Source organism: Ruditapes philippinarum, unplaced genomic scaffold (genome assembly GCF_026571515.1).
Source record: "Ruditapes philippinarum isolate M1 unplaced genomic scaffold, ASM2657151v2 ctg1783_1_1_1_1, whole genome shotgun sequence".
Lineage (NCBI taxonomy): Eukaryota > Metazoa > Mollusca > Bivalvia > Venerida > Veneridae > Ruditapes > Ruditapes philippinarum.
Window position 1 is genome coordinate 43,390 of NW_026857499.1, and position 21,570 is coordinate 64,959.

A 21,570-nucleotide genomic window follows, 5' to 3' on the forward strand; every position below is an offset into this window, starting at 1 on the left:
GCCAGGGTGTCTTGGGGTTTCAGCCCCTTAAGCCCCACCCCGGGCTGCAATATGAATATAATAGTGTCATTAAAAAACTGGCTTTTTTTAAAGAAAAGACCTACTTGACTTGACCTGTTATAGGGAAGGCAGCTTCCCATACAGATTATTCTTTTTTTATTCAAATTAGTCATCCTTAGTAAGAACTGTAAAGATTTCAATAAATTTTTGTGATTAAAATATTTTATTCAAAAATGAGCATAGTTTTCTTTTAACAATCTATTAAACCTTTGATGTCCTTCAAAATTTTTTTAACTGATTGAGCAGAGGTGCATACCATTATAAATATAAGAAAATAAGGTTTAAAGAAAGATTTTAAATTTTTCAGTAAAGAATACTTTTTTCTGATAAAGTTGAGAAAAAAACAACAGATTATATCCAAAAAAAACTTTGAAAGGATTTGAATTATCTCGGATATGATTTCAATCCACAGAAGTCAGAATAATATCAAAGTGCTGCTCTTGTATAAATTAATGGTGGAAATTGAGCCGGCCTTTGTGACAAATCATTTCAATATTGTGTTTTTTTTGTTTTCTTTTACTATTATATAAAGCTGCCTTCTTGATATGATAAACACTTGATTATCAAGCAGTTTTTATTCTAATTCAAGTACACAAAGGAATGATTTTACTTAAAAAAATCTTAATTATTGAGCGGCAATTTTCGTTATATCCATTGTTAACGTGTGTAATTATTGCTTCTAATATTCTGTGATTAAGTAAACCTGCTAAGATAATATAGCCTGTATATGTCAAGCCCCTTAAACTATTGAGGTTATTTTAAACTTTCGTTGATAAGCATTATTGATTAAACTTATATTTAAAACCTTAACCTCAATTCGATCTATTTTTTTCTTATCAAAATATCAAAATAAATTTCTGATTCATCTTGTTCCTTTCTAGTTCATTGTATCCCGTTTGATATAAACCGTCGAGCTTTTAACCAAAGATCGCTTATCATTGTATTAATTAATAATAATTATCATTCTGTAAATTTTGACTGAATAACTATTGGTATATTAGTTATTCTCTTTTATAATATCTCAACATCCATGTTTAAATCACAGATATTAAAAACTTATTAATATTCTAGTCGTTTTAAGTAAATGTGTGTGCTTTTAATCATAGTGTTTCTGGTGTGTTGTAGTCGTAATCTTATCTGTGATTTTTCATGGAAAATCTTATACATACATTTTACGACATGATATTCAATATGGTTAACTGTTATTTGTAATGGCTATATTTATCTTTATGTTATTGTGGTCTATGATGTTTCAAAAAAAAGTAAAAAAAAGCCAAATTATAACATTTATCCGAGGAAAATATATAGTGTTGTTCAACCTACATGATCGACTTTGTCACGCAGGCGATCTATAAAAACAAATCAAGCGCCCGGAAGATCATGAAGAAAATTTACACGACTTACTGCTAAATCTGTCAAATCAGTAAACTCTACATATTTATGCGATTTAAAGTCTTAAACTCACTTAGATATACAAAATGTCGAGTAAACACAGGGACGGAGTATCAATAAATCTTGGATTTGTTCCAGAATTTGATTATAAATCTAGCAGCAGTCAGTCGTGGACAAGGGTATGGACTATGGTGAAAAATACTTTTCTTGAAATTTGGATGTAGTACTGTGTATTGAGACAAATTTATTAATATAAAAAAGGCAAATCCTCAAAGTGAGCTCGATTTACTTTTACCGTGAAATAGTATAAAATTTTTGTTTTACTTTTCCCATTTTAAAACTGTCATTTGGTATTTTTGGAAATCTTGTTCCGGTTAGGTGGTTTCCTGCTTACATTTGTTAGTGCATGGTTGAACGGGAAACCAGCTGCAATCGTGCCAATCGCAACTTTTCGGTCCTTTCCGTCACTCTTCGGATTAATGATAATAGCCGATGTAGTTCCGATTGCAATCGTGACAATTCGGGCGTAGTAATATTACGGAAATCTAAGCTATTTTAGTTACTTCGGTAATCCCAGTTTGTTTATATAAATAGGATTTCTATTTTTACTTGATTCCGTTTCAATTCTTTTTCAAGACGCAAAAGTTAGTTTCTTTTATAATTGTTTTTTTTTCTTTATTAGTTTTATACAATAGAGAATGGTTACTGTAGTAGTATTCCGTCTCCAAAGGGCGGTCCTGCTTATCAAAAGATCGTGACCGAATCACGCATAATATTAGTGCATGATCAAGTTATATTTAGATCTACTGACGTTTAAACGTCTCGGTGAGGTAATCTAAAAATAGCCCATGCATACCATTAACCTTGCCACGTGCTGATCTCCTGTGTTGTCGATCATAGATATTTTAGGTGTAATATAGTTGATACATGTTTATTAATTGGTACCACGTAACAAAGTCTTTTAGTGCATTTACTTGTCTCTAAAGCTGCTATATAAATGAAATTAGCAACTGCCAAAACGAAAAAACCCTACTTATCCCTTTAAAAGTGAAACTTTTTTTTCGAGAAAAAAACAAACTAAATAAGGCCAACATTTTTTTATAAAATGTTTTACGGGACCGCCGACCGTATTTTTAGAGAAAATCAAATAAAAATAAAAGTTCATTTAAGAACTTTTATTTTCATTTTGTCCGCCGACCTCTCTTACCCACTTCTGTCAAAATTAAAAGTTACTCGGTACTTAACTGTAGAATCTTGGTAAAGCAAAGGAACTTGCTTAAAACAAATGACAAGTTAATCCCTTTGATGTTTACAAGAATGTTACAAAAGGCGTAACAAAAGGGAAGGGCAATAACTTAACAAGCTTGTAATAAATTAACCTGTGTGAATATCACGCGACACCGGGTTATGAAAGGTCGCGGGGTCATGAAAGTTCGCTTTCAATACAACTATGGCAATTTGAGGAATAAATATTAGAGCATTTTATCACACATGATAGCCTGCAAAGCTGTTAGAAAGCACGACTGGGAAGTAACATCCATTGCATAAGTTGATTTGAATCATCTACACTTTCAGAACAGTTGTAAAAAATTAAATGGGCACGGGATCAAAGTCGTTGATCGAATAAGGTGTCAGAATGAAATATTTACTCGATTTACCACGGAACATGAGAAAACTTTGAAACATTAAAATTTAGACTAATGTATAGGTTTTTATAAAAAATATAAGGGGAAAATCTGGACTTGCATTTTACTTTGACATATTGAGAAAATTGAGTAATCGAAATTCAACTCGTACGAGTTCTACTTACATTGTAGAATTATAACATTTATTGTTAACTTAGTAAATTGATAATAAAAAATCTTTATTATGAATCTTTGAAAACAATTGATTAATTTATAATACCAAAATAATAAATTCCTGAAAGTTCTTTAGTGGACAGATTTTGTTGTTGTTGTCTTGTTGAAATACAAGGCTTGTTTATAATTGAACACAGTCATCTATAACATTTATTAAGTTTATATTACATCATGACCAGTAGACTAAAGGCAGTAGTTATGTGTTTTTTATTAGATCAATATTGAGAAAATTGGCCTTTTTTTCAATGTAAGATTATGAGCATAAGTCCTCTGTGACATTTCTGTAAACAATTGCCTGTAATAAATTCCCTGCAGAAAACCCTGATTTTGTAACAATGTATGCCATTTGATTTTCTATTTACTGTCAATGACTTTCATTTTACTAATCATTTGAAATATGAATAATTTTCAGAAATTGCAAACTTTTTGCACATACATAACTTACTCTCTTAAAGATAATTTAAAGTTGTTGATTTAATTTACCTTGTGAAACTGACATTGTACAATATTATGTTTGTACCTCTGTGAATGGTTAAGGTTTCTGACCTCAAATCACTCTCCCTGTGTGATGTTGTTGATAAGAATCCTGTCAGGAACTTAATTTGGATTACCATGAGGAAACTATCAGTAAGCTTATAATAGGTTGGTTGTTCTATCACTATAATCAGGTTGCAAGCTTGTGTCAGTATTGTAAAGCTTGAGAGTGGCAATACAACCTTGTTTGGATACTCTTGAAATGAAGGGACTAAATAATGAATTTGGAGTTGTCACTGTGTGGCATGTTTGCCCTAAATGCGAAAAGACAAACTAATACAAATTCTAGATCAGCATTAAATATTTACATAAAACAAAAGCAAAAGTGACTTAAAACATTTTTTTCTATTATTTTGTTAAAAATCATGTCAAAAATATTTCAAAACTATAAAATCATTGATTTTATGGATAAAAAATCTGTTTTTGGAGTGTTAAAAAAATGTTCGAAAAAAAAAAATTTTCACCTCATTTGTCATTTTATTTTTATTTTGTGGTCGACTGATAAAAAAATTGAATTTTATTTTTATTTTTATTTATCCCCCCCGACCCAATTTTTAAAAAAAATATCCCGTAAAACATTTAATAAAAAAATGTTGGCCTAAACATTTTATGATATACAAATACGTAATAAAAAAAAAATTGTGATAATAAATTGAAACCAAAAAAAAAAAACAAATTTAAAGCGAAAGGATGATGGCACAACTGAGCAAGCCTTTCCTTTTAAAAGGAAACTTTATATACACTGCTTCCATTTATTCTGGTTCCCTGTCCTATTATGGTTTCCATATAAGTGAGCAGGACACCGGTCTATGCTTCTGTTTTCAATCAGAATACCTTGGTCCTTATCGTTATCTTGTTATTTGAAAGTTGCGATGTGTCAGTTCAGTACTTCGGACGAAAGTTTTCAAAACCATCACTATCTAGCAGGTACTCGCGTTACCGTAAAGCTCGCTTTGCTGGCAGGCTTTTGAGCTCGCTATTATAATATGTTATTCTTGCGCGATTACTTGTTAAGACTAAAGAAGTTTTTGTTTAGCTTGATAACTTTTTAAGCCTGATTTTACTATTTATTTTTGGCAGTGGCTGGCCTAATGGCCCGTATTGCTAGTCAAATGTTCTAGCCCTGTGTGTGTCACACTTGTATACAGCTAGCCTATATGCACTGTTGAACAGTTCAGACTAGCTATAAGGCATTTTTAAAATAATCGAAAACAATAAAGAATATATATGCAAACTTGTGTTTCTAAATGAAGATTTTAATGAAAACATAATAAAATTAAGTTTTGGCGTTTGATCATCAGATGATCAGAAGTTTGTTTTTTCCTCTGAAAATCACAAATTTTAATAATCAAAGTATTAAAGCGAAAATACTGAGAGAAATAACTGTTCAAACCATAATTAAATCATTTCTATAGACAATATAGATATAATACATTTGTAATATTTTTTTCATCTTGATCACTTTCAGCAAGCATTGAATAAGCACGCTATTAGATCAATATGGGACATTAATTGACTTGACATTAAAGTAACTGTAGATTATGACAAAATATATTTGGTAATAATAACTTGTAAAGAACACAAAAACTACAGAATTAAAGGTGAATTTACATCTGATAGATCTATCCGATATCTTTTCATAATTTAAATTGCTGAATATCATCCTTAAAATTATTAAGACAAAAAATATATTATCATTCTTTGTGAAAATGTAATTTAATATACAGTGCAAGTTACTGACTTGCATAAAATTTATTTGTTATTGAAAAAATGCTGTACCACTGTCCTCAACATTGCATATATATGCTAGACGTACTTGACTCGCATACAGCTGGAACATTGGGCTTGCAGTAGGGGTTGCCACTTCAATTATTTTTAGTGAATGACATATTTTAACAGGAAAATGAAACAATGTTTACTGACAATATGGGACACAGGCTTAATCCTGTAATTGCTGCATCTAATTTTGCATTCAATTTAATCTTGTGGTTCAGTAACAGCAGCGCAAAAGTCATCCGATCGTATGATGCGTGGAGTCACAACTGGCGCAGGGACGTCGCAGTGAGAATCCACCCATAAAAAAAATTTGAAGCATCTGTGGATGAATTGTTAAAGCTGTACTGTACATACCTCATTGTACTCAAATAAAAGTTTTCCATTTGATTAGTTTTTAGCTCGACTTTTTTTTTTTTGAAAAAAAAATAGAGGTATTGCTACAGTCAGGTCGGCGTTGCCGTTGCCGTTGCCGTTGCCGTCCGAAAACTTGTACCTGGATCATAACTTTTTTATTTCTTTGTGTATTGTCTTCATACTTGGCCACAACAACCCTTGGGACAAGACCTTTCAGTAGACCACACTAACCTTGACCTTCATCCATAAATGACCTTGACCTTCAAGGTTAAAAGTCCAATTTTTGCTTGTTCATGCTGTTATTGGCTGTAACTTTGTTATTTTTGAATGGATTGTCTTCAAACTTGAACATAATAATCTTTAAGGATATCCCTTAAAAATAACCAGCCAGACCTTGACCTTCACTCATAAATGACCTTGACTTTGAAGGTCAAATTATTGAAATTTTCATTTTTTTGGCTTTTATTGGGTAAGTTTGTTATTTTTGAATGGATTGTCCTGAAACTTGAACATAATAATCTTCAAAGATTACTGTTAAAGATATACCGGAAGACCTTGACCTTCACACATTAATGACATTGTCTTTGAAGGTCAAATTATTGAAATTTTCATTGTTTTGGCGGTCACTGACTGTAACTTTGCTATTATTGAAGGGATCAACTTCATATTATTAGAGAACATTCTTAAGGACCAGACCTTGTTGTTTATTCAACCCAACTTTGCTTGGGCTCTTAAATGACCTTGACCTTGAAGGTTAAATTACTGAATTTTCTCAGATTTGTGCAGTAAATGACCATATTTAAATATTTATTGGTGTGTGTGTGTCTATATATATATATTTACAACAACAACAACAATAACTAAAATTGTGTCATTGTTTCTATTTATAGAATTGCGTCATTGTTTCTATTTATAGAATTGCGTCATTGTTTCTATTTAGAGAAATTGGGTCATTGTTTTTTTGGGTTTTTTTATAGAAATGCGTCATTGTTTCTATTTTTAGAGATTGCATCATTTTTTCTATTTTTTAGAAATTGCATCATAATTTCTATTTTTAGGAAATTGCATCATTTTTTTTCTATTTTTAGATATTGCGTCATAATTTCTATTTTAGTATTTTTAGAGATTGCATCATTTTTTCTATTTTTAGAAATTGTGTCATAATTTCTATTTTTAGAAATTGCGTCATAATTTCTATTTTTAGAAATTGCGTCATTGGTGCTATTTTTAATATTGCGTCATTTTTTCTATTTTTTAGAAATTGCGTCATAATTTCTATTTTTAGTATTTTTAGAGATTGCATCATTTTTTTCTATTTTTAGAAATTGCGTCATAATTTCTATTTTTAGAAATTGCATCATTGGTGCTATTTGTAGAAACTGTGTCATAATTTCTATTTTTATAAATTGCGTCGTAATTTCTATTTTTAGAAATTGCGTCATTGGTGCTATTTTTAGATATTGCGTCATTTTTTCTATTTTTAGAAATTGCGTCATAATTTCTATTTTTAGTATTTTTAGAGATTGCATCATTTTTGCTATTTTTAGAAATTGCGTCATAATTTCTGTTTTTAGAATTTGCGTCATTGTTGCTATTTTTAGAATTTGCGTCATTGTTGCTATTTTTAGAAAATGCGTCATTGTTTCTAATTTTAGAGATTGTGTCATTTTTTCTATTTTTAGAAATTGCGTCATAATTTCTATTTTTAGAAATTGCGTCATAATTTCTATTTTTAGAAATTGCGTCATTTTTTCTATTTTTAGAAATTGCGTCATAATTTCTATTTTTAGAAATTGCGTCATTGGTGCTATTTTTAGAAATTGCGTCATTTTTTCTATTTTTAGAAATTGCGTCATTGGTGCTATTTTTAGAAATTGCGTCATTTTTTCTATTTTTAGAAATTGCGTCATAATTTCTATTTTTAGAAATTGCGTCATTTTTTCTATTTTTAGAAATTGCGTCATTGGTGCTATTTTTAGAAATTGCGTCATTTTTTAGAAATTGCGTCATAATTTCTATTTTTAGAAATTGCGTCATAATTTCTATTTTTAGAAATTGCGTCATTGGTGCTATTTTTAGAAATTGCGTCATTTTTTCTACTTTTAGAAATTGCGTCATAATTTCTATTTTTTGATATTGCGTCATAATTTCTATTTTAGTATATCTAGAAATTGCGTCATTTTTTTCTTTTTTTAGAAATTGCTTCATTTTTTCTATTTTTAGAAATTGCGTCAATTTTTCTATTTTTAGAAATTGCATCATTGTTGCTATTTTTAGAAATTGCATCACTTTTTTATTTTTAGAAATTATGTCATTTTTTGTATTTTTAGAAATTGCGTCATTTTTTCTATATTGAGAAATTGCGTCATGTTGCTATTTTAAGAAATTGCGTACTGTTGCTATTTTTAGAAATATGCTTAATGTTTCTATTCATATATATACAAAATATATAAAGAAAACTAATGTGACAAGACAGACAAACTAAATTTATAAAAAGGAAACGTTAATATATGTTCAAACCTTTCTATGTTTGCGTTTAGAAAAAGTAAAAAGTCGAGCGTTGCCCCCGCCCGGCGGTGGCTCTTGTTATTATTTTATGGTGTTCAATTTTGAATAAAGTTCTGTTTTCTATTGTGATATTTTCCTAATTCATAAGGCTAAAGGGTGCAGTGTTTTTTTCTCTAATTTGGGAGTGATGCCAGTTTCAGACTAATTGGGAAAAATTATGTGTTATTTTGACTAAAATCAGGAACTTTTATTATGCGTTTTTTCAGCTACAAATAAAATAAGTCATTATAAATAAAGACAGCTAACAGCTTCCACTAACCAGGTAGAACTAGTGATTTATATAAACCTGTTGGATTTTAAATGATTTCAGTGACCTCTGTAGGAATTTTGAAAAGTCATTTGGGGGAACTTAGACATTGGAAATTGGGAAGTTTAATGTCTTTTATTCCGTTAGAAACAGTACCTTTTTCGGGTAGTAGTTATATAGAGAAAAAAACACTGGGATGGTGAAATAGGCAAAAATTTAACCAAAGCGAAAATATCCCAATGGACGGTATATGATTTATTATGAATAGCTGTTGTAAATCATAAGATATTGTTATACATTTATGTTTTCCTGTTGTATATTTCAGTCATGGAGAAGATTATCCAGCCTACAGAGAACCATCATTGTTCTATTTGTATGTATAGTGGCACTTTGCTTTTTCTACTTCCATCCAACCTTCCAATCTAATGGTAGCAAATCAGCAAAGATGGTTCCCATTAATGTGCCGGGAGATAATCCTGTGAACAATCTACCGCATGATTCTGTCAGAGAAATGGAGATTGAGAAAGCGCACAAACTGGAGGAGCTTAAAGAGAAGGCTCAGAAACAGTTAGAAAACATGATGGTAAAAATCTGAAAATATATTTTATCGTATTCTGGTACATACCGGACAAGGCGCTTGAATGATTTAATGCTAATATTTCGCCTTTTCACCTTACGGAATGAACTTTAAAACGTCTAATTCATCTTTTCTCAACGATTTTTATACGATAATTTATGAAAAATGTAATAATCGGCGGAAAAAAAACCATATTTGTCTATTTTGCGATCATGATTTCTGCAAGCGTCTAGAGGTACTGCTCCAATCCTGTATTGAGTTAAATCCTTATCTCAGTTTGTTGTGCTGTTTTAACCCCTACCACTTTAAACAGACTTGTCCGTCTTTCAATTGAGACATTTACCATTTATCTCTTTAAGAGAATACATGTATTTCAAAATATGAACTCATTCGAGAACACAATTGTGCAGACCTTGATCAGATGACATTTGGTGATCTTGGTCTGCACTTGCTACATGGGTACATTCTGTTGATTCTGCCAGCAGGCCAAGTGTTTATGGGCATAAGGCTGTATGAGGTTGGTAGTATTTAGTATTTGTTATTATCTTCATAAAATTAATACCAAAGGAATGGTCTTCCTTCTCTCCAGTGTTAATGCTACTTAATACCCAACCTACAATAAAAAAAATCACTTTTATCCCAGATACTGCTTTTATATTGATTGGCAATCCTAGGTTCTCGGTCATATATTCAATGCTTCACAAATTGTATTATGGTGATTTTTCTTGTCTGTAGAAACAACATGGTGTCAAAGATGATGTCGATGAAGATAAAGTAGCTGATGAGAAAAACAAAGTTGAAGAAAACAATTTTGAAAATACTAATAAAGAAAAGGAAAAAGATGTGGTATGATTTCTTTTTTTGTGTATTTTTAGCTCACCTGTCACAAAGTGACAGGGTGAGCTTTTGTGATCGCTTTTCGTCCGGCGTCCGTCCGGCGTCTGTCCGTCCATCGTCCGTCCGTCCGTAAACTTTTGCTTTAAATGACATCTCCTCTTAAACCACTGAGCCAATTTCATCCAAACTTCACAGGAATGTTCCTTTGGTGGTCACCTTTAAAAATTGTTCAAGGAATTTAATTCCATGCAGAACTCTGGTTGCCATGGCAACCGAAAGAAAAAATCTTTAAATATCTTCTTTTAAACAACCCTAAGAGCTAGCGCTTAGATATTTGGCATGAAACATCTTCTAGTGAGTGTCTACCAAGTTTGTTCAAATAAAAGCCCTGGGGTCAAAATTGGCCCCGCCCCAGGGGGTCATTGATTTTCCCTATATGCATATAGTAAAAACTTAAAAAATCTTCTTTTAAAGAACCCAAAGAGCTAGAGCTAAGATAATTGGCATGAAACATCTTCTAGTGAGTGTCTACCAAGTTTGTTCAAATAAAAGCCCTGAGGTCAAAATTGGCCCCGCCCCAGGGGTCATAGATTTTCCCTATAACCATAATAGTAAAAACTTAAAAAATCTTCTTTTAAAGAACCTAAAGAGCTAGAGCTAAGATATTTGGCATTAAACATCTTCTAGTGAGTGTCTACCGAGTTTGTTCAAATAAAAGCCCTGGGGTCAAAATTGGCCCTGCCCCAGGGGGTCATTGATTTTCCCTATATGCATATAGTAAAAACTTTAAAAAAACTTCTTTTAAAGAACCCAAAGAGCTAGAGCTAAGATATTTAGCATGAAGCATGTTCTAATGGGTGTCTACCAAATTTGTTCAAATAAAAGCCCTGGGGTCAAAATTGGCCCCGCCCCGGGGGTCATTGATTTTCCTTATATGTGTATGGCAAAAACTTAAAAATCTTTTTTGAAAAAACCCATATAGCTAGAGTTTAGATATTAAGCATGAAACATCTTCTAATCAGTGTCTACAAAGTTTGTTCAAATAAAAGCCCCGGGGTCAAAATTGGCCCTGCCCCGGGGGTCATTGATTTTCCTTTTTTGTGTATAGCAAAAACTTAAAATTCTTCTTTGAAAAAACCCATATAGCTAGAGTTTAGATATTAAGCATGAAACATCTTTTAGTAAATTTCTACAAAGTTTGTTCAAATAAAAGCTCGGGGGTCAAAACTGGCCCTGCCCCAGGGGTGTCATTGTTTTTAACTATATGTGTATAGTAAAAACTTAAAACATCTTCTTTTAAAAAACCCAATGAGCTAGAACTTAGATGTTTAGCATGAAACATCTTCTTATGGGTGTCTACCAAGTCTGTTCAAATAAACAAATAAAAGCCCTTGGGTAAAAATTGGCCAGGGGGGGGGGGGGGGGGCTATATACAGGTGAGCGACCTCAGGGCCATCATGGCCCTCTTGTTTGTGTGTATTTTTACAGGTTGTCCATAGAATGTTTGATGGTCTTTCAAGTAATTTTATCATGTAGTTAAGTTAGATACATTGTATTATTCCTATGTCTCACTCTGACACGGGTAGGTCATGAGTCTGAAAGATTACTGTCATAAAGTTCCACCTATACCCTTTTGTTTGCTTTTAAGAGAATCTAAACTTTTGTACTTTACTGCTGATTTGTTTTTATCTTCAAAGATAGGGGTGTCTTTTAAGATCGTTGACTTCACACCAATTGCCCCTCATCACTGTTTGTTTGAATCCCAATGTTTCATGCTAGCTTACGGTATGTCAGTGGTGCTTTTTAGGTGCCTGTTGTGCCTGAAATAATGCATGGAAATGCACCTAAGGTTTTCCTCCACCAGTAAAGGTAGAAAGTCGCCATATGACATATACATGTACTGTGTTGTAGGGAGGTAAAACTTGGCCAAAAAAATTTTTTTTGATGAAAAGACTGTGAATGTTTTGGAGCCAAATCTTCGGAAGGATATTGAGTTATTGATGTGTGCAAGCTACATTGTATCTAGTTATTAGCTGAATGTGCAAATAATTATTAACAATGTAAGATGTAAAGGCAGAGCTTTATGATACTCAATCATTTTTTTCCAATATTTCTCTTCTAGGAGAAGAAAGTTGATATGGAGGGTGTTAAACCAGAGTTAGAATATGACTTCTTTGATGGTAAGTAGAACAACTTTAATTAGACATTTATTTTTTCTTGGCATGCAATTCATGTCCCTATGTTAGCTAAATGCACCATAGTGAGAAAAAATACATGAAGCCTTTCTTAAGAAACATTGATGGCTTTTAAGCCTGAACCTGTTGGCGGTAATAGATTTTTTTTTATGTAGCAATTAATTTTGTTGATGTATATGTACACTGAGAAACTTTTTCATAGGAGCATAATTATAGTCTACAGATTGATTCCTAGGGCTCTGTCATTTTCATTCGTTTGGCAAATATCTTTGTCACAATGTGTATTGGTACCTTCTGTAAACCACCACCATTTGATTGTCAAGGTACCCAATGTCAAGGTTACTGCGACAAAATTTTTTTTATACTTACCCTGTTTTTTGGCTTTGTCAGAAAAATGGAATGGATCATTTATTCACCAATATTCTTGTTGAAAATGCACTTAGTAATTTTGATGGGCAGTTGAGGTCAGCTCATACAATTTGCTTGTTATTATTTGATTTTAATGACTGTTATATTTCCAGCCAACAGGAAACACAATGATCGACAGAAAGCTGTCATTGAAGCATTCAAGGAGTGCTGGTCGGCATATAAGAAGTACGCCTGGGGTCATGACGAATTTCATCCCGTGTCAAAGAAACATTCAGAGTGGTTTGGGGTGGGACTGACAATTGTAGATAACATTGATACCACAATCATCATGGGATTAGAGGAAGGTATAAAATCATTATGAAGAAGATAATTCCTCACCTCAGTGCAGTAACAGGCTAACTTTAGTAGAGGTTAAATTTAGTAGGAGTTAATTTGTTATTGCACTAAGGTGGCAAATTGTTTTCAGAGAATATGCTTTTACTCGTATGAGAGAATTTTCAAATATTTACAAAATCACAAAAAAATATGAGTGAAAATAAAGAAAAATATTTCTTATTTCAAAGTGAAGTATAGCCCAAAGTCCCTAGGAGGAAATATGTTTTACAGTTAGTTTTCATGTACATGACATTCTACAGTTTTTCATTTGAACTCGAAAAGGATTTGGTTGACAATAAAAATTGTTTTGGCGGATTTTTTATGCTCCCCGAAAAATTTCGGGGGAGCATATAGTCGGCGCCTTGTCCGTCTGTCCGTCCGTCAGTCCGTCCCTCCGTCCGTCCGTCTGTCCGTCCGTTGTCTTGTCCGGAGCATAACTTGAAAACCCATGGAGATAATTTGTTGAAACTTCATACACTGGTAGAGGGCATTGAGGGGGAGTGCAGTGTCAAAGAACCATAACTCTATTTTGCTCGGTTTTTGAATTATCTCCCCTTATAGAAAAATCTTGTCCGGGGCATAACTCTAAAACTATAAGAGATATCAACATGAAACTTTGTAGGTGAATAGATCTCAATGGGTTGATGTGCAGTGCATAAGAACAATAACTCTTTTTGTCCTAATTTTGGAGTTATTGCCCTTTGTTAATTTTAACACTTTGAACTTTGTCCGGAACATAACTCTAAAATTATAAGAGATATCAAGATGAAACATTGTAGGTAGATAGATCTCATTGAGTAGAGGTGCAGTGCAAAAGAACCATAACTCTGTTAAGCCTCATTTTTGAATTATCTCCCCTTATAGAAAAATCTTGTCCGGGGCATAACTCTAAAACTATAAGAGATATCAACATGAAACTTTGTAGGTGAATAGATCTCAATGGGTAGATGTGTAGTGCATAAGAACAATAACTCTTTTTGTCCTAGTTTTGGAGTTATTGCCCTTTGTTAATTTTAACACTTTGAACTTTGTCCGGAACATAACTCTAAAACTATAAGAGATATCAAGATGAAATATTGTAGGTAGATAGATCTCATTGAGTAGAGGTGCAGTGCAAAAGAACCATAACTCTGTTAAGCCTCATTTTTTAATAATCTCCCCTTTTAGAAAAATCTTGTCCAGGACATAGCTGTAAAACTATAAGAGATATCAACATGAAACTTTGTAGGTGAATATATCTCAATGGGTAGATGTGCAGTGCACAAGAATCATAACTCTGCCTTGCCTAATTCTGGAGTTATTGCCCTTTGTTTATTTTTACTTTTTGTCCGGGACATAACTCAGAAATCATAAGAGATATCATCAAGAAACTTTGTAGGTTGATAGATCACATTGATTAGAAGTGCAGTGCAAAGAACAGTAACTCTGCCTTGCCTAATTTTGGACTTTAAACTTTTTCCAGGGACATAACTCTAAAACTTCATGAGGTGTACTTTCCTGTGTCCAAAACCTATTCGGGGAGCATCACCCGGCTCAAACCGGGCTCTTGTTTGTTTAGGTTGCTAGAAAGGATATAGAACAATATTTTATTGTAGTCCTGACTACAGAATGTTATGGTATCAAGAAAGTTGACTTATTTAGTAACATTTCAAACTTACCTTTAATCATTATATATAAATTTCTATGTTGTATATTATACATGTGCCTCTGATACCAGCATTTTCACTGGAGCTCTGGTCTTTAAAACTTCTGTTTAAATATTCACAAATAAAATGGATATAACAGCTAGAATCTTGTTATCATCCATACAACATAACACAGAATACACTGTTTTTTTGTGATTACAGAATATGAGGAGGCGAGAGAGTTCGCGACGAATGGTTTATCCTTTGATAAAGACAAAGATGTGAACTTGTTCGAGATTACGATCCGTGTTCTAGGAGGGTTACTGAGTGCATATCATCTCACAGGAGATGAACTCTTTAAAACCAGAGCGGTAAATATTTATACATGTATATTCTCCATGTTCTATTTTTTTCTATACAATCGAAAAAGTACCTATGTTTATTTGCAATTGGTTAATTATTGTCCCGTCACACAGTTATGAATGTTAAATGACAATGGTATATAGATGGTATTTAAATTTTTAATTTTCTTTGAGACTGTTTTAAGAGACTCCCTGTCATATGTCACCTTTTTCTGAGGGTCCCTTGGAAAGTCACATATGACACACTACATTATAAAAAAAAACTGGTTGTTTCGTTTACCTTTATTCTATGTTTTACAGAAAGATTTAGGCGACAGGCTCTTACCATGTTTTAACTCGCCATCGCGTGTTCCCTACTCTGACGTGAACCTCCGTTCAGGCAACGCCCATGCACCAAGATGGGGTCCCGACAGTAGTACATCAGAGGTCACTACGATACAGATAGAGTTCCGAGATTTATCAAGGATTACTGGTGACCCAAAATACAAGGTTCTATTCTATTGTTGTTGTTTTTTCGATAAACTTCAATATTGTCAGTTCATTGTTTTCATTTTTTACTATAGAGTTTTTAAAAAAATATTTGAAGTTTTTGTGCCCCCACTTTAGTGGCGGGCATTTAGATTTACCCTTGTTGTTATATTTTTTAACTGATTTGTATGCTATGTTGAACATTTTTTTTTAGATGCCATTTTATCCATCTTAATTCAAACTCAAAACAGTGCGAATTTACATAAATATACTCCTCAATGATATAGTTAATATTGCACTCGTAAATCATACTATAAATTTGATAATGCATGACAAGAAGCTGTAGATTCATACTATAACTTTGATATTGCATTACAGGAAGCTGTAGATTCATACTATAAATTTGATATTGCATGACAGGAAGCTGTTGATTCATACTATAAATTTGATATTGCATGACAGGAAGCTGTAGATTCATACTATAAATTTGATATTGCATCACAGGAAGCTGTAGATTGATACTATAAATTTGATATTGCATCACAGGAAGCTGTAGATTCATACTATAAATTTGTTATTGCATCACAGGAAGCTGTAGATTCATACTATGAATTTGATATTGTATACAGGAAGTTATAGATTGATACTATAAATTTGATATTGCATCACAGGAAGCTGTAGATTGATACTATAATTTGTTATTGCATCACAGGAAGCTGTAGATTCATACTATAAATATGTTATTGCATCACAGGAAGCTGTAGATTCATACAATATATTTGATATTGCCTTACAGGAAGCTGTAGATGAGGTATATACGCATGTACATGACGAGCCAAAGAAGGATGGTCTTGTTCCGATCTTTATAAATGCACAAAGTGGCAAGTTACGTAACTCTGGAACTATCAGTTTCGGTGCTAGAGGGGATAGCTATTATGAATACCTGCTGAAGCAGTGGTTACAGACTGGAAAAACGGAGATGAAGTATGTATTAGTTTCACTGTAAACAATGGTGTTTTTTATGCCCCTACTCTAGGCAAGGCAGGGTAGGGGGAGAGGATGTAGCCGTATAGATTTGCCTGTGTCTGTCCATCACTTTGCCCGTCAGTAGACTGACAAATCGGAGGCATAAGGGGGAATCACTACCATGATCATTACCATGCGTGTCTAGCTTTCCAGTATTTTGAGATTGTGACCCATGTCCTCGAATTTGAAAACTGGTGTTGCTTTTTGTTAACATGAAGGGTTTTAGTTAACTGAGATTAGTTGGTTAGATTGAAAAAATATTGGAATACTTATTGTGGTAGATTAGTTCCTAGTATGGAAGCATTGCCTTTTTCTGAAAATCAAAAAAGGTTCTTATATTTTATTGTAAGAACTAGCATATAAATTATTGGTTTAATTTTGGATTTTTTGTCCAAGGAATGGGGTAAAAAGATATATAGTGTAATGGAGAAACATTTTTTCTTTTTTCAGTTAGTATTATATAAGAGATGAATAAAATCATGATAGTGATTTTAATATGTAATTTATTTACAGGTACAAAAATGATTACTTAGAAGCTGTCCAGGGAATGAAAACGCATCTTGTTAGAAAATCAGAGCCCTCAAAGTTAACTTATATTGGTGAACTATTGAGTGGAAGAAATTTTAGTCCTAAAATGGTACGTAGAGAAACTTTGACATATAAAAATTTAGTTATAGTATTGGTATTCTCACTAAAGTTTCTGAACTTGAACAAGATCGATGCAAACCAACAAGTTAGCATGATGAGAGATTGCCTAGTGGTTAAAGACTTTGTCTCTCATCCCAGGAATCATAAGTTTGAGGCCTACTAGGGTTATGACCATATTTCCTCATGATCTACTAGATTTAGGACCATATTTCCTCACAAAAGGGTACTGGTTTATTCTGGATGAATACACACGGGTGGTTAAAATATGCTTGAAGACTTCCTGGCAATATAGCTTTTGATAGATATTGTCTAAACTAGACAGACCAGTTCATATAATATCTACTAATATCAGTTTGTTTCGCTTATTCTAAGAATTTGTTTTGCTTACTTATTATTTGCTTTACCTGAGGAAAGTTAGGTGCCAACTTGTGATTGAAACAATTCACAAAGAGGTGCCTGAGGTCTTCCTCAACTGGTAAAGGTTGAATTTAGCCACATGACTTTTAGAGTGTCAGAATGACTTAAAACCAAACCTATCAAAGTTGGTAAAGTGAAAGTGGTTTTTTTTTTTTCATATGAACCAGGATCATCTAGTATGTTTTATGGGTGGTACACTGGCGCTGGGATACAAGAACGGTCTACCTGAAGATCATCTAGAGCTGGGAAAGGAGTTAACACACACCTGTTATCAGATGTACGCCAAAATGCCGACACATCTTAGTCCAGAGATTGTGTACTTCAATCAAGCTGAAGGTGCCCCAGATGATTTAATTGTAAAGGTAAACTCTTTAAAATGCTGTTTAATCATTTAATTTTCCTAGCATATATTTTTTTTGAACAAGTAGTTATTTTATGTGGTCTATAATTCAGGTGTTACTGATTTAAAAAAATGAGTTGTTTTAATTTGTTATAAATACAGTCTCCATTTCCAATGACCAATGTTTTTAGCTCGACTTTTCTATGAAAAGGGGAGCTATCCTACTCGCCCCGGCGTCGGCGTCGGCGTTGGCGTCACACCTTGGTTAAGTTTTTCGTACCACCCCACTTTATTTCAGAAGTATTACAAGTATGGCTTTGAAACTTACCATACTTGTTCACCATCATAACCTCCATCTACAGACAAGAGTACATAACTCTGTCAAGGTTTTTGACAGAATTATGGCCCTTTTTTGACTTAGAAAGTGTATTGAGCTTGGTTAAGTTTTTTGTACCACCTCACTTTATTTCAAAACCATTGGAGGTATTGCTTTGAAACTGACCATACTTGTTTACCATCACGACCTTCATCAACAGACAAGAGGACATAACTCTGTCAAGGTTTTTTGACAGAATTATGCCCCTTTTGACTTAGAAAATACATTGAATATGGGTAAAATCCACTTATTGCCTTAACCCTTTGAGATATTGCTTTGAAACTTTTAATGCTATTTCACATCATTACCCCCATCTGTACGCAAGAGAAGGTAACTCTGTCAAGGATTTGTTTTAAAAATTAAGGCCTTTTATCGACTTACAATCTTGGTTAAGTTTTTAGTACCAGTCCACTTTTTGACTGAACTGTTTGAGATATTAATTTGAAAGTTGGAATACTTGTTTACAATCATGATTCCCAAGGTGTTCTGAGTGACGTAAAAATACCTTATTCTCTCAAAGTGGGTTTAATACTATTAAATTTATTTAAGGCTCAACTCAGTTTTTTTTTCTTTCTTACCAGCCCTCTTTTGACTTAAACATTTCAAACTTTGCTGCAGTGTTCAAGGGTATCACACAATTCAGTAAAATAATTCTTCACTAAATATCTTAATGCTCATGGCCATTGTTCACTTTAAAAATACAGAGATTCTTGTATTGCCTTTTACTGCAAAAACTTTTTTTATTGGCAAGCAATAAAAAAGTCGAGCGCGCTGTCTTATGGACAGCTCTTGTTTGATCTCTTGCTTGTAACTCTTGTACATTCAAGTCACACCGGTGATATTGAAGTTTATTGTGTATGAAGATATGTAGCCTGTTTTTGTTCTACCCACAGCTTGCATGGTCCTGAAATAATGCAGATTGTCACTTAACGTCTCCTTCCCAAAAGTAAGGTGCAAAAACTTCCCAGTTGACCTTAACTGAGTCAAGTCTAGAAGTGTCTGATTGACTTAAAATCAAACCAGCAGGCAGTCACACTGTCTGAAAACCATGGGGGAAGATGATAAAGGCAAATATGAAAGTCCTGTAAAGATATGAAATTTACAAAATATTTAATTTGACAGGCCAAAAAATCGTGTTAATAAATTTCTGTGAAAGCTTGTTTAGACAGAATCATGGAATAAGCTTGCTAATCAATTTTTGGGGCAATGTGTGTTATATGTAATACATTATTTGTATTATTATCATTTGAGAAATTGCATGTATTATATTTTGTTGGTTATATTAGAAGCAGTCTGCCCGCTCAATCTCTTTAAAATCATATGCTAACTGGAGCGATATGCTAACTGTCGCTCCACTACCCTTTGCTAGGTAGGCTTCGTAGCGAAGAATTACGGAGCTGACACATCAATCTAATTTTAATGAGATTGTCTGTTGGCTTAGCTCGCAGGTAAGATCCTTCCGGGAGAGGTGAAATTTCTTGATGACAGTTGATATCAAACGTTTGGTATAATGGTCATTTGTCTCTTGATGCTGATTCAGAAATCAGGTGGGATTAGTAAGTCTGTCACTAGTAGAGAAATTGGTAATTTTCGGTAATTTATCTTGGAAAGCGTAGAAAAACGTTAGATCGACTACCTAGATCAGACTCAATAATGTGTTAAAATTGGCTTTAAAACCAGAGAAACAGACAAACGATATTATAAGAATCCTTTAAAAGTATTGGGTTTTTATATCACAAATTTGAGATTTTTTGTTTTCATTATTTTACAGCCGTTAGATGCGCACAATCTGTTGAGACCAGAGACGGTGGAGAGTTTGTTTTATCTGTACAGAATCACAAAGGACGAGAAATATAGGGACTGGGGATGGAAGATATTTTTAGCCTTCAAGAAACACGCTAGAATCGAGGGGCTCGGTTATTCCTCCATCAATAATGTAAAAAATGCGGGAAATCCAAGTTTTAGAGACAAGCTAGAAAGTTTTTTCCTCGCGGAAACATTGAAATATTTATATTTGTTATTTAGCGACGATGCGGATTTATTACCGTTAGATCAATATGTATTTAATACTGAAGGGCATCCGCTACCTATATATAAGTCAGCGTAGTGAATTGCTTGGAGAAAATTAGACTGTGATATTAATTATATTGTAGTTCATCTGTAGTAACTACCATCATCTGAACAAGGCATTATAGTATATAGAATCTGATACAAGGCCAAGTCGTCGTCAAATTGGTTAAATGAGCTGCGTCATGACAAAACCAACAAAGTGTGCTTACAAACCCTTTTACAAGTAGAGAAATTAATAGCAAACATCATGGATCTTAATCAGACTGCGTGGATGCGCAGGCTGGTCTGGATCCGTGCTGGTTGCAAAAGCACTATGTTGGCTTTGTCATGACGCGGCTCAAATGTTTATGTAGATGTTATCCAAGTTATCTAAAAGCTATGTTCACACGAAGACAATATTATTTTTTCCTGTCTCTCGTGCTGTCAATATGTAAATTATAGTATGGAAATAACCTGTTGTCAAACAACAACTGAATTAATTTGTCACCTTAGTGCAATAACTGGTTAACCACTATTAAATTTAGAAGGACTTAACCTGTTACTGCACTAAGGTGACTCGATGCTTTTTACTTTTACCTGAAATTTTAAGATAAATTGCCATAGGGATTGTTAAGAATGAAAGAAATATACTGTTCGGGAATGATTTCAAATAATGAAAAAACTATTTCCTAATCTCCACACCTGTTTACAATAGATGAAATTTTTCCATGTTTAATCATATGACAACAAGGTCAAAGGTTATAAAGAAATTTTCTCAGTTCAAATATAAGATCTTGGGAATTTGATTGGTCAGAAACTTGACAGAATGTTCACTGGCTGATGAAAAACCTGAGATTTTAGAGAAAGCTTTAAAAAAAAAAAGTTTTATACCCACTAGGCCAGTACCAGTTAGTTTCAGGAGACTAAATCAAAAGTAGATCAGTTGCAAGGAACTTGTTTTACAACTGAGCTTAGTTATATTTAAACTAACCAAATATTTAAAATTTGTCATCAAAATACCAGCTTTTAAAGCCACATTTTTTTTTTAAACTAAAAAAAAAGTGAGTAGTTTTAAGTAGTAGAATACCGTTGTTTACGGTTTGAGAAAAGTGATCA

At 33.1% G+C, this 21,570-nt stretch overlaps 1 protein-coding gene across 2 annotated transcripts; it reads left to right on the top strand.

Moving 5' to 3' along the window:
- The first annotated feature begins 1,418 nt into the window (after positions 1 to 1,418).
- On the top strand, positions 1,419 to 21,347 carry LOC132749953 (endoplasmic reticulum mannosyl-oligosaccharide 1,2-alpha-mannosidase-like). Of its 2 annotated transcripts, none has more exons than XM_060739896.1 (11): positions 1,419 to 1,643; positions 9,116 to 9,373; positions 10,103 to 10,213; positions 12,327 to 12,384; positions 12,921 to 13,112; positions 14,991 to 15,139; positions 15,431 to 15,619; positions 16,395 to 16,582; positions 17,138 to 17,261; positions 17,857 to 18,051; positions 20,177 to 21,347. In XM_060739896.1, exons 1-11 carry the CDS (start codon positions 1,539 to 1,541, stop codon positions 20,510 to 20,512), a joined length of 1,905 nt encoding a protein of 634 aa, XP_060595879.1. In that variant the 5' UTR covers positions 1,419 to 1,538; the 3' UTR covers positions 20,513 to 21,347. The 2 variants fall into 2 exon arrangements, with proteins under 2 accessions (XP_060595879.1, XP_060595880.1); XM_060739897.1 differs by having other exon boundaries at positions 1,419 to 1,631; positions 20,177 to 21,346.
- Positions 21,348 to 21,570: the final 223 nt, after the last annotated feature.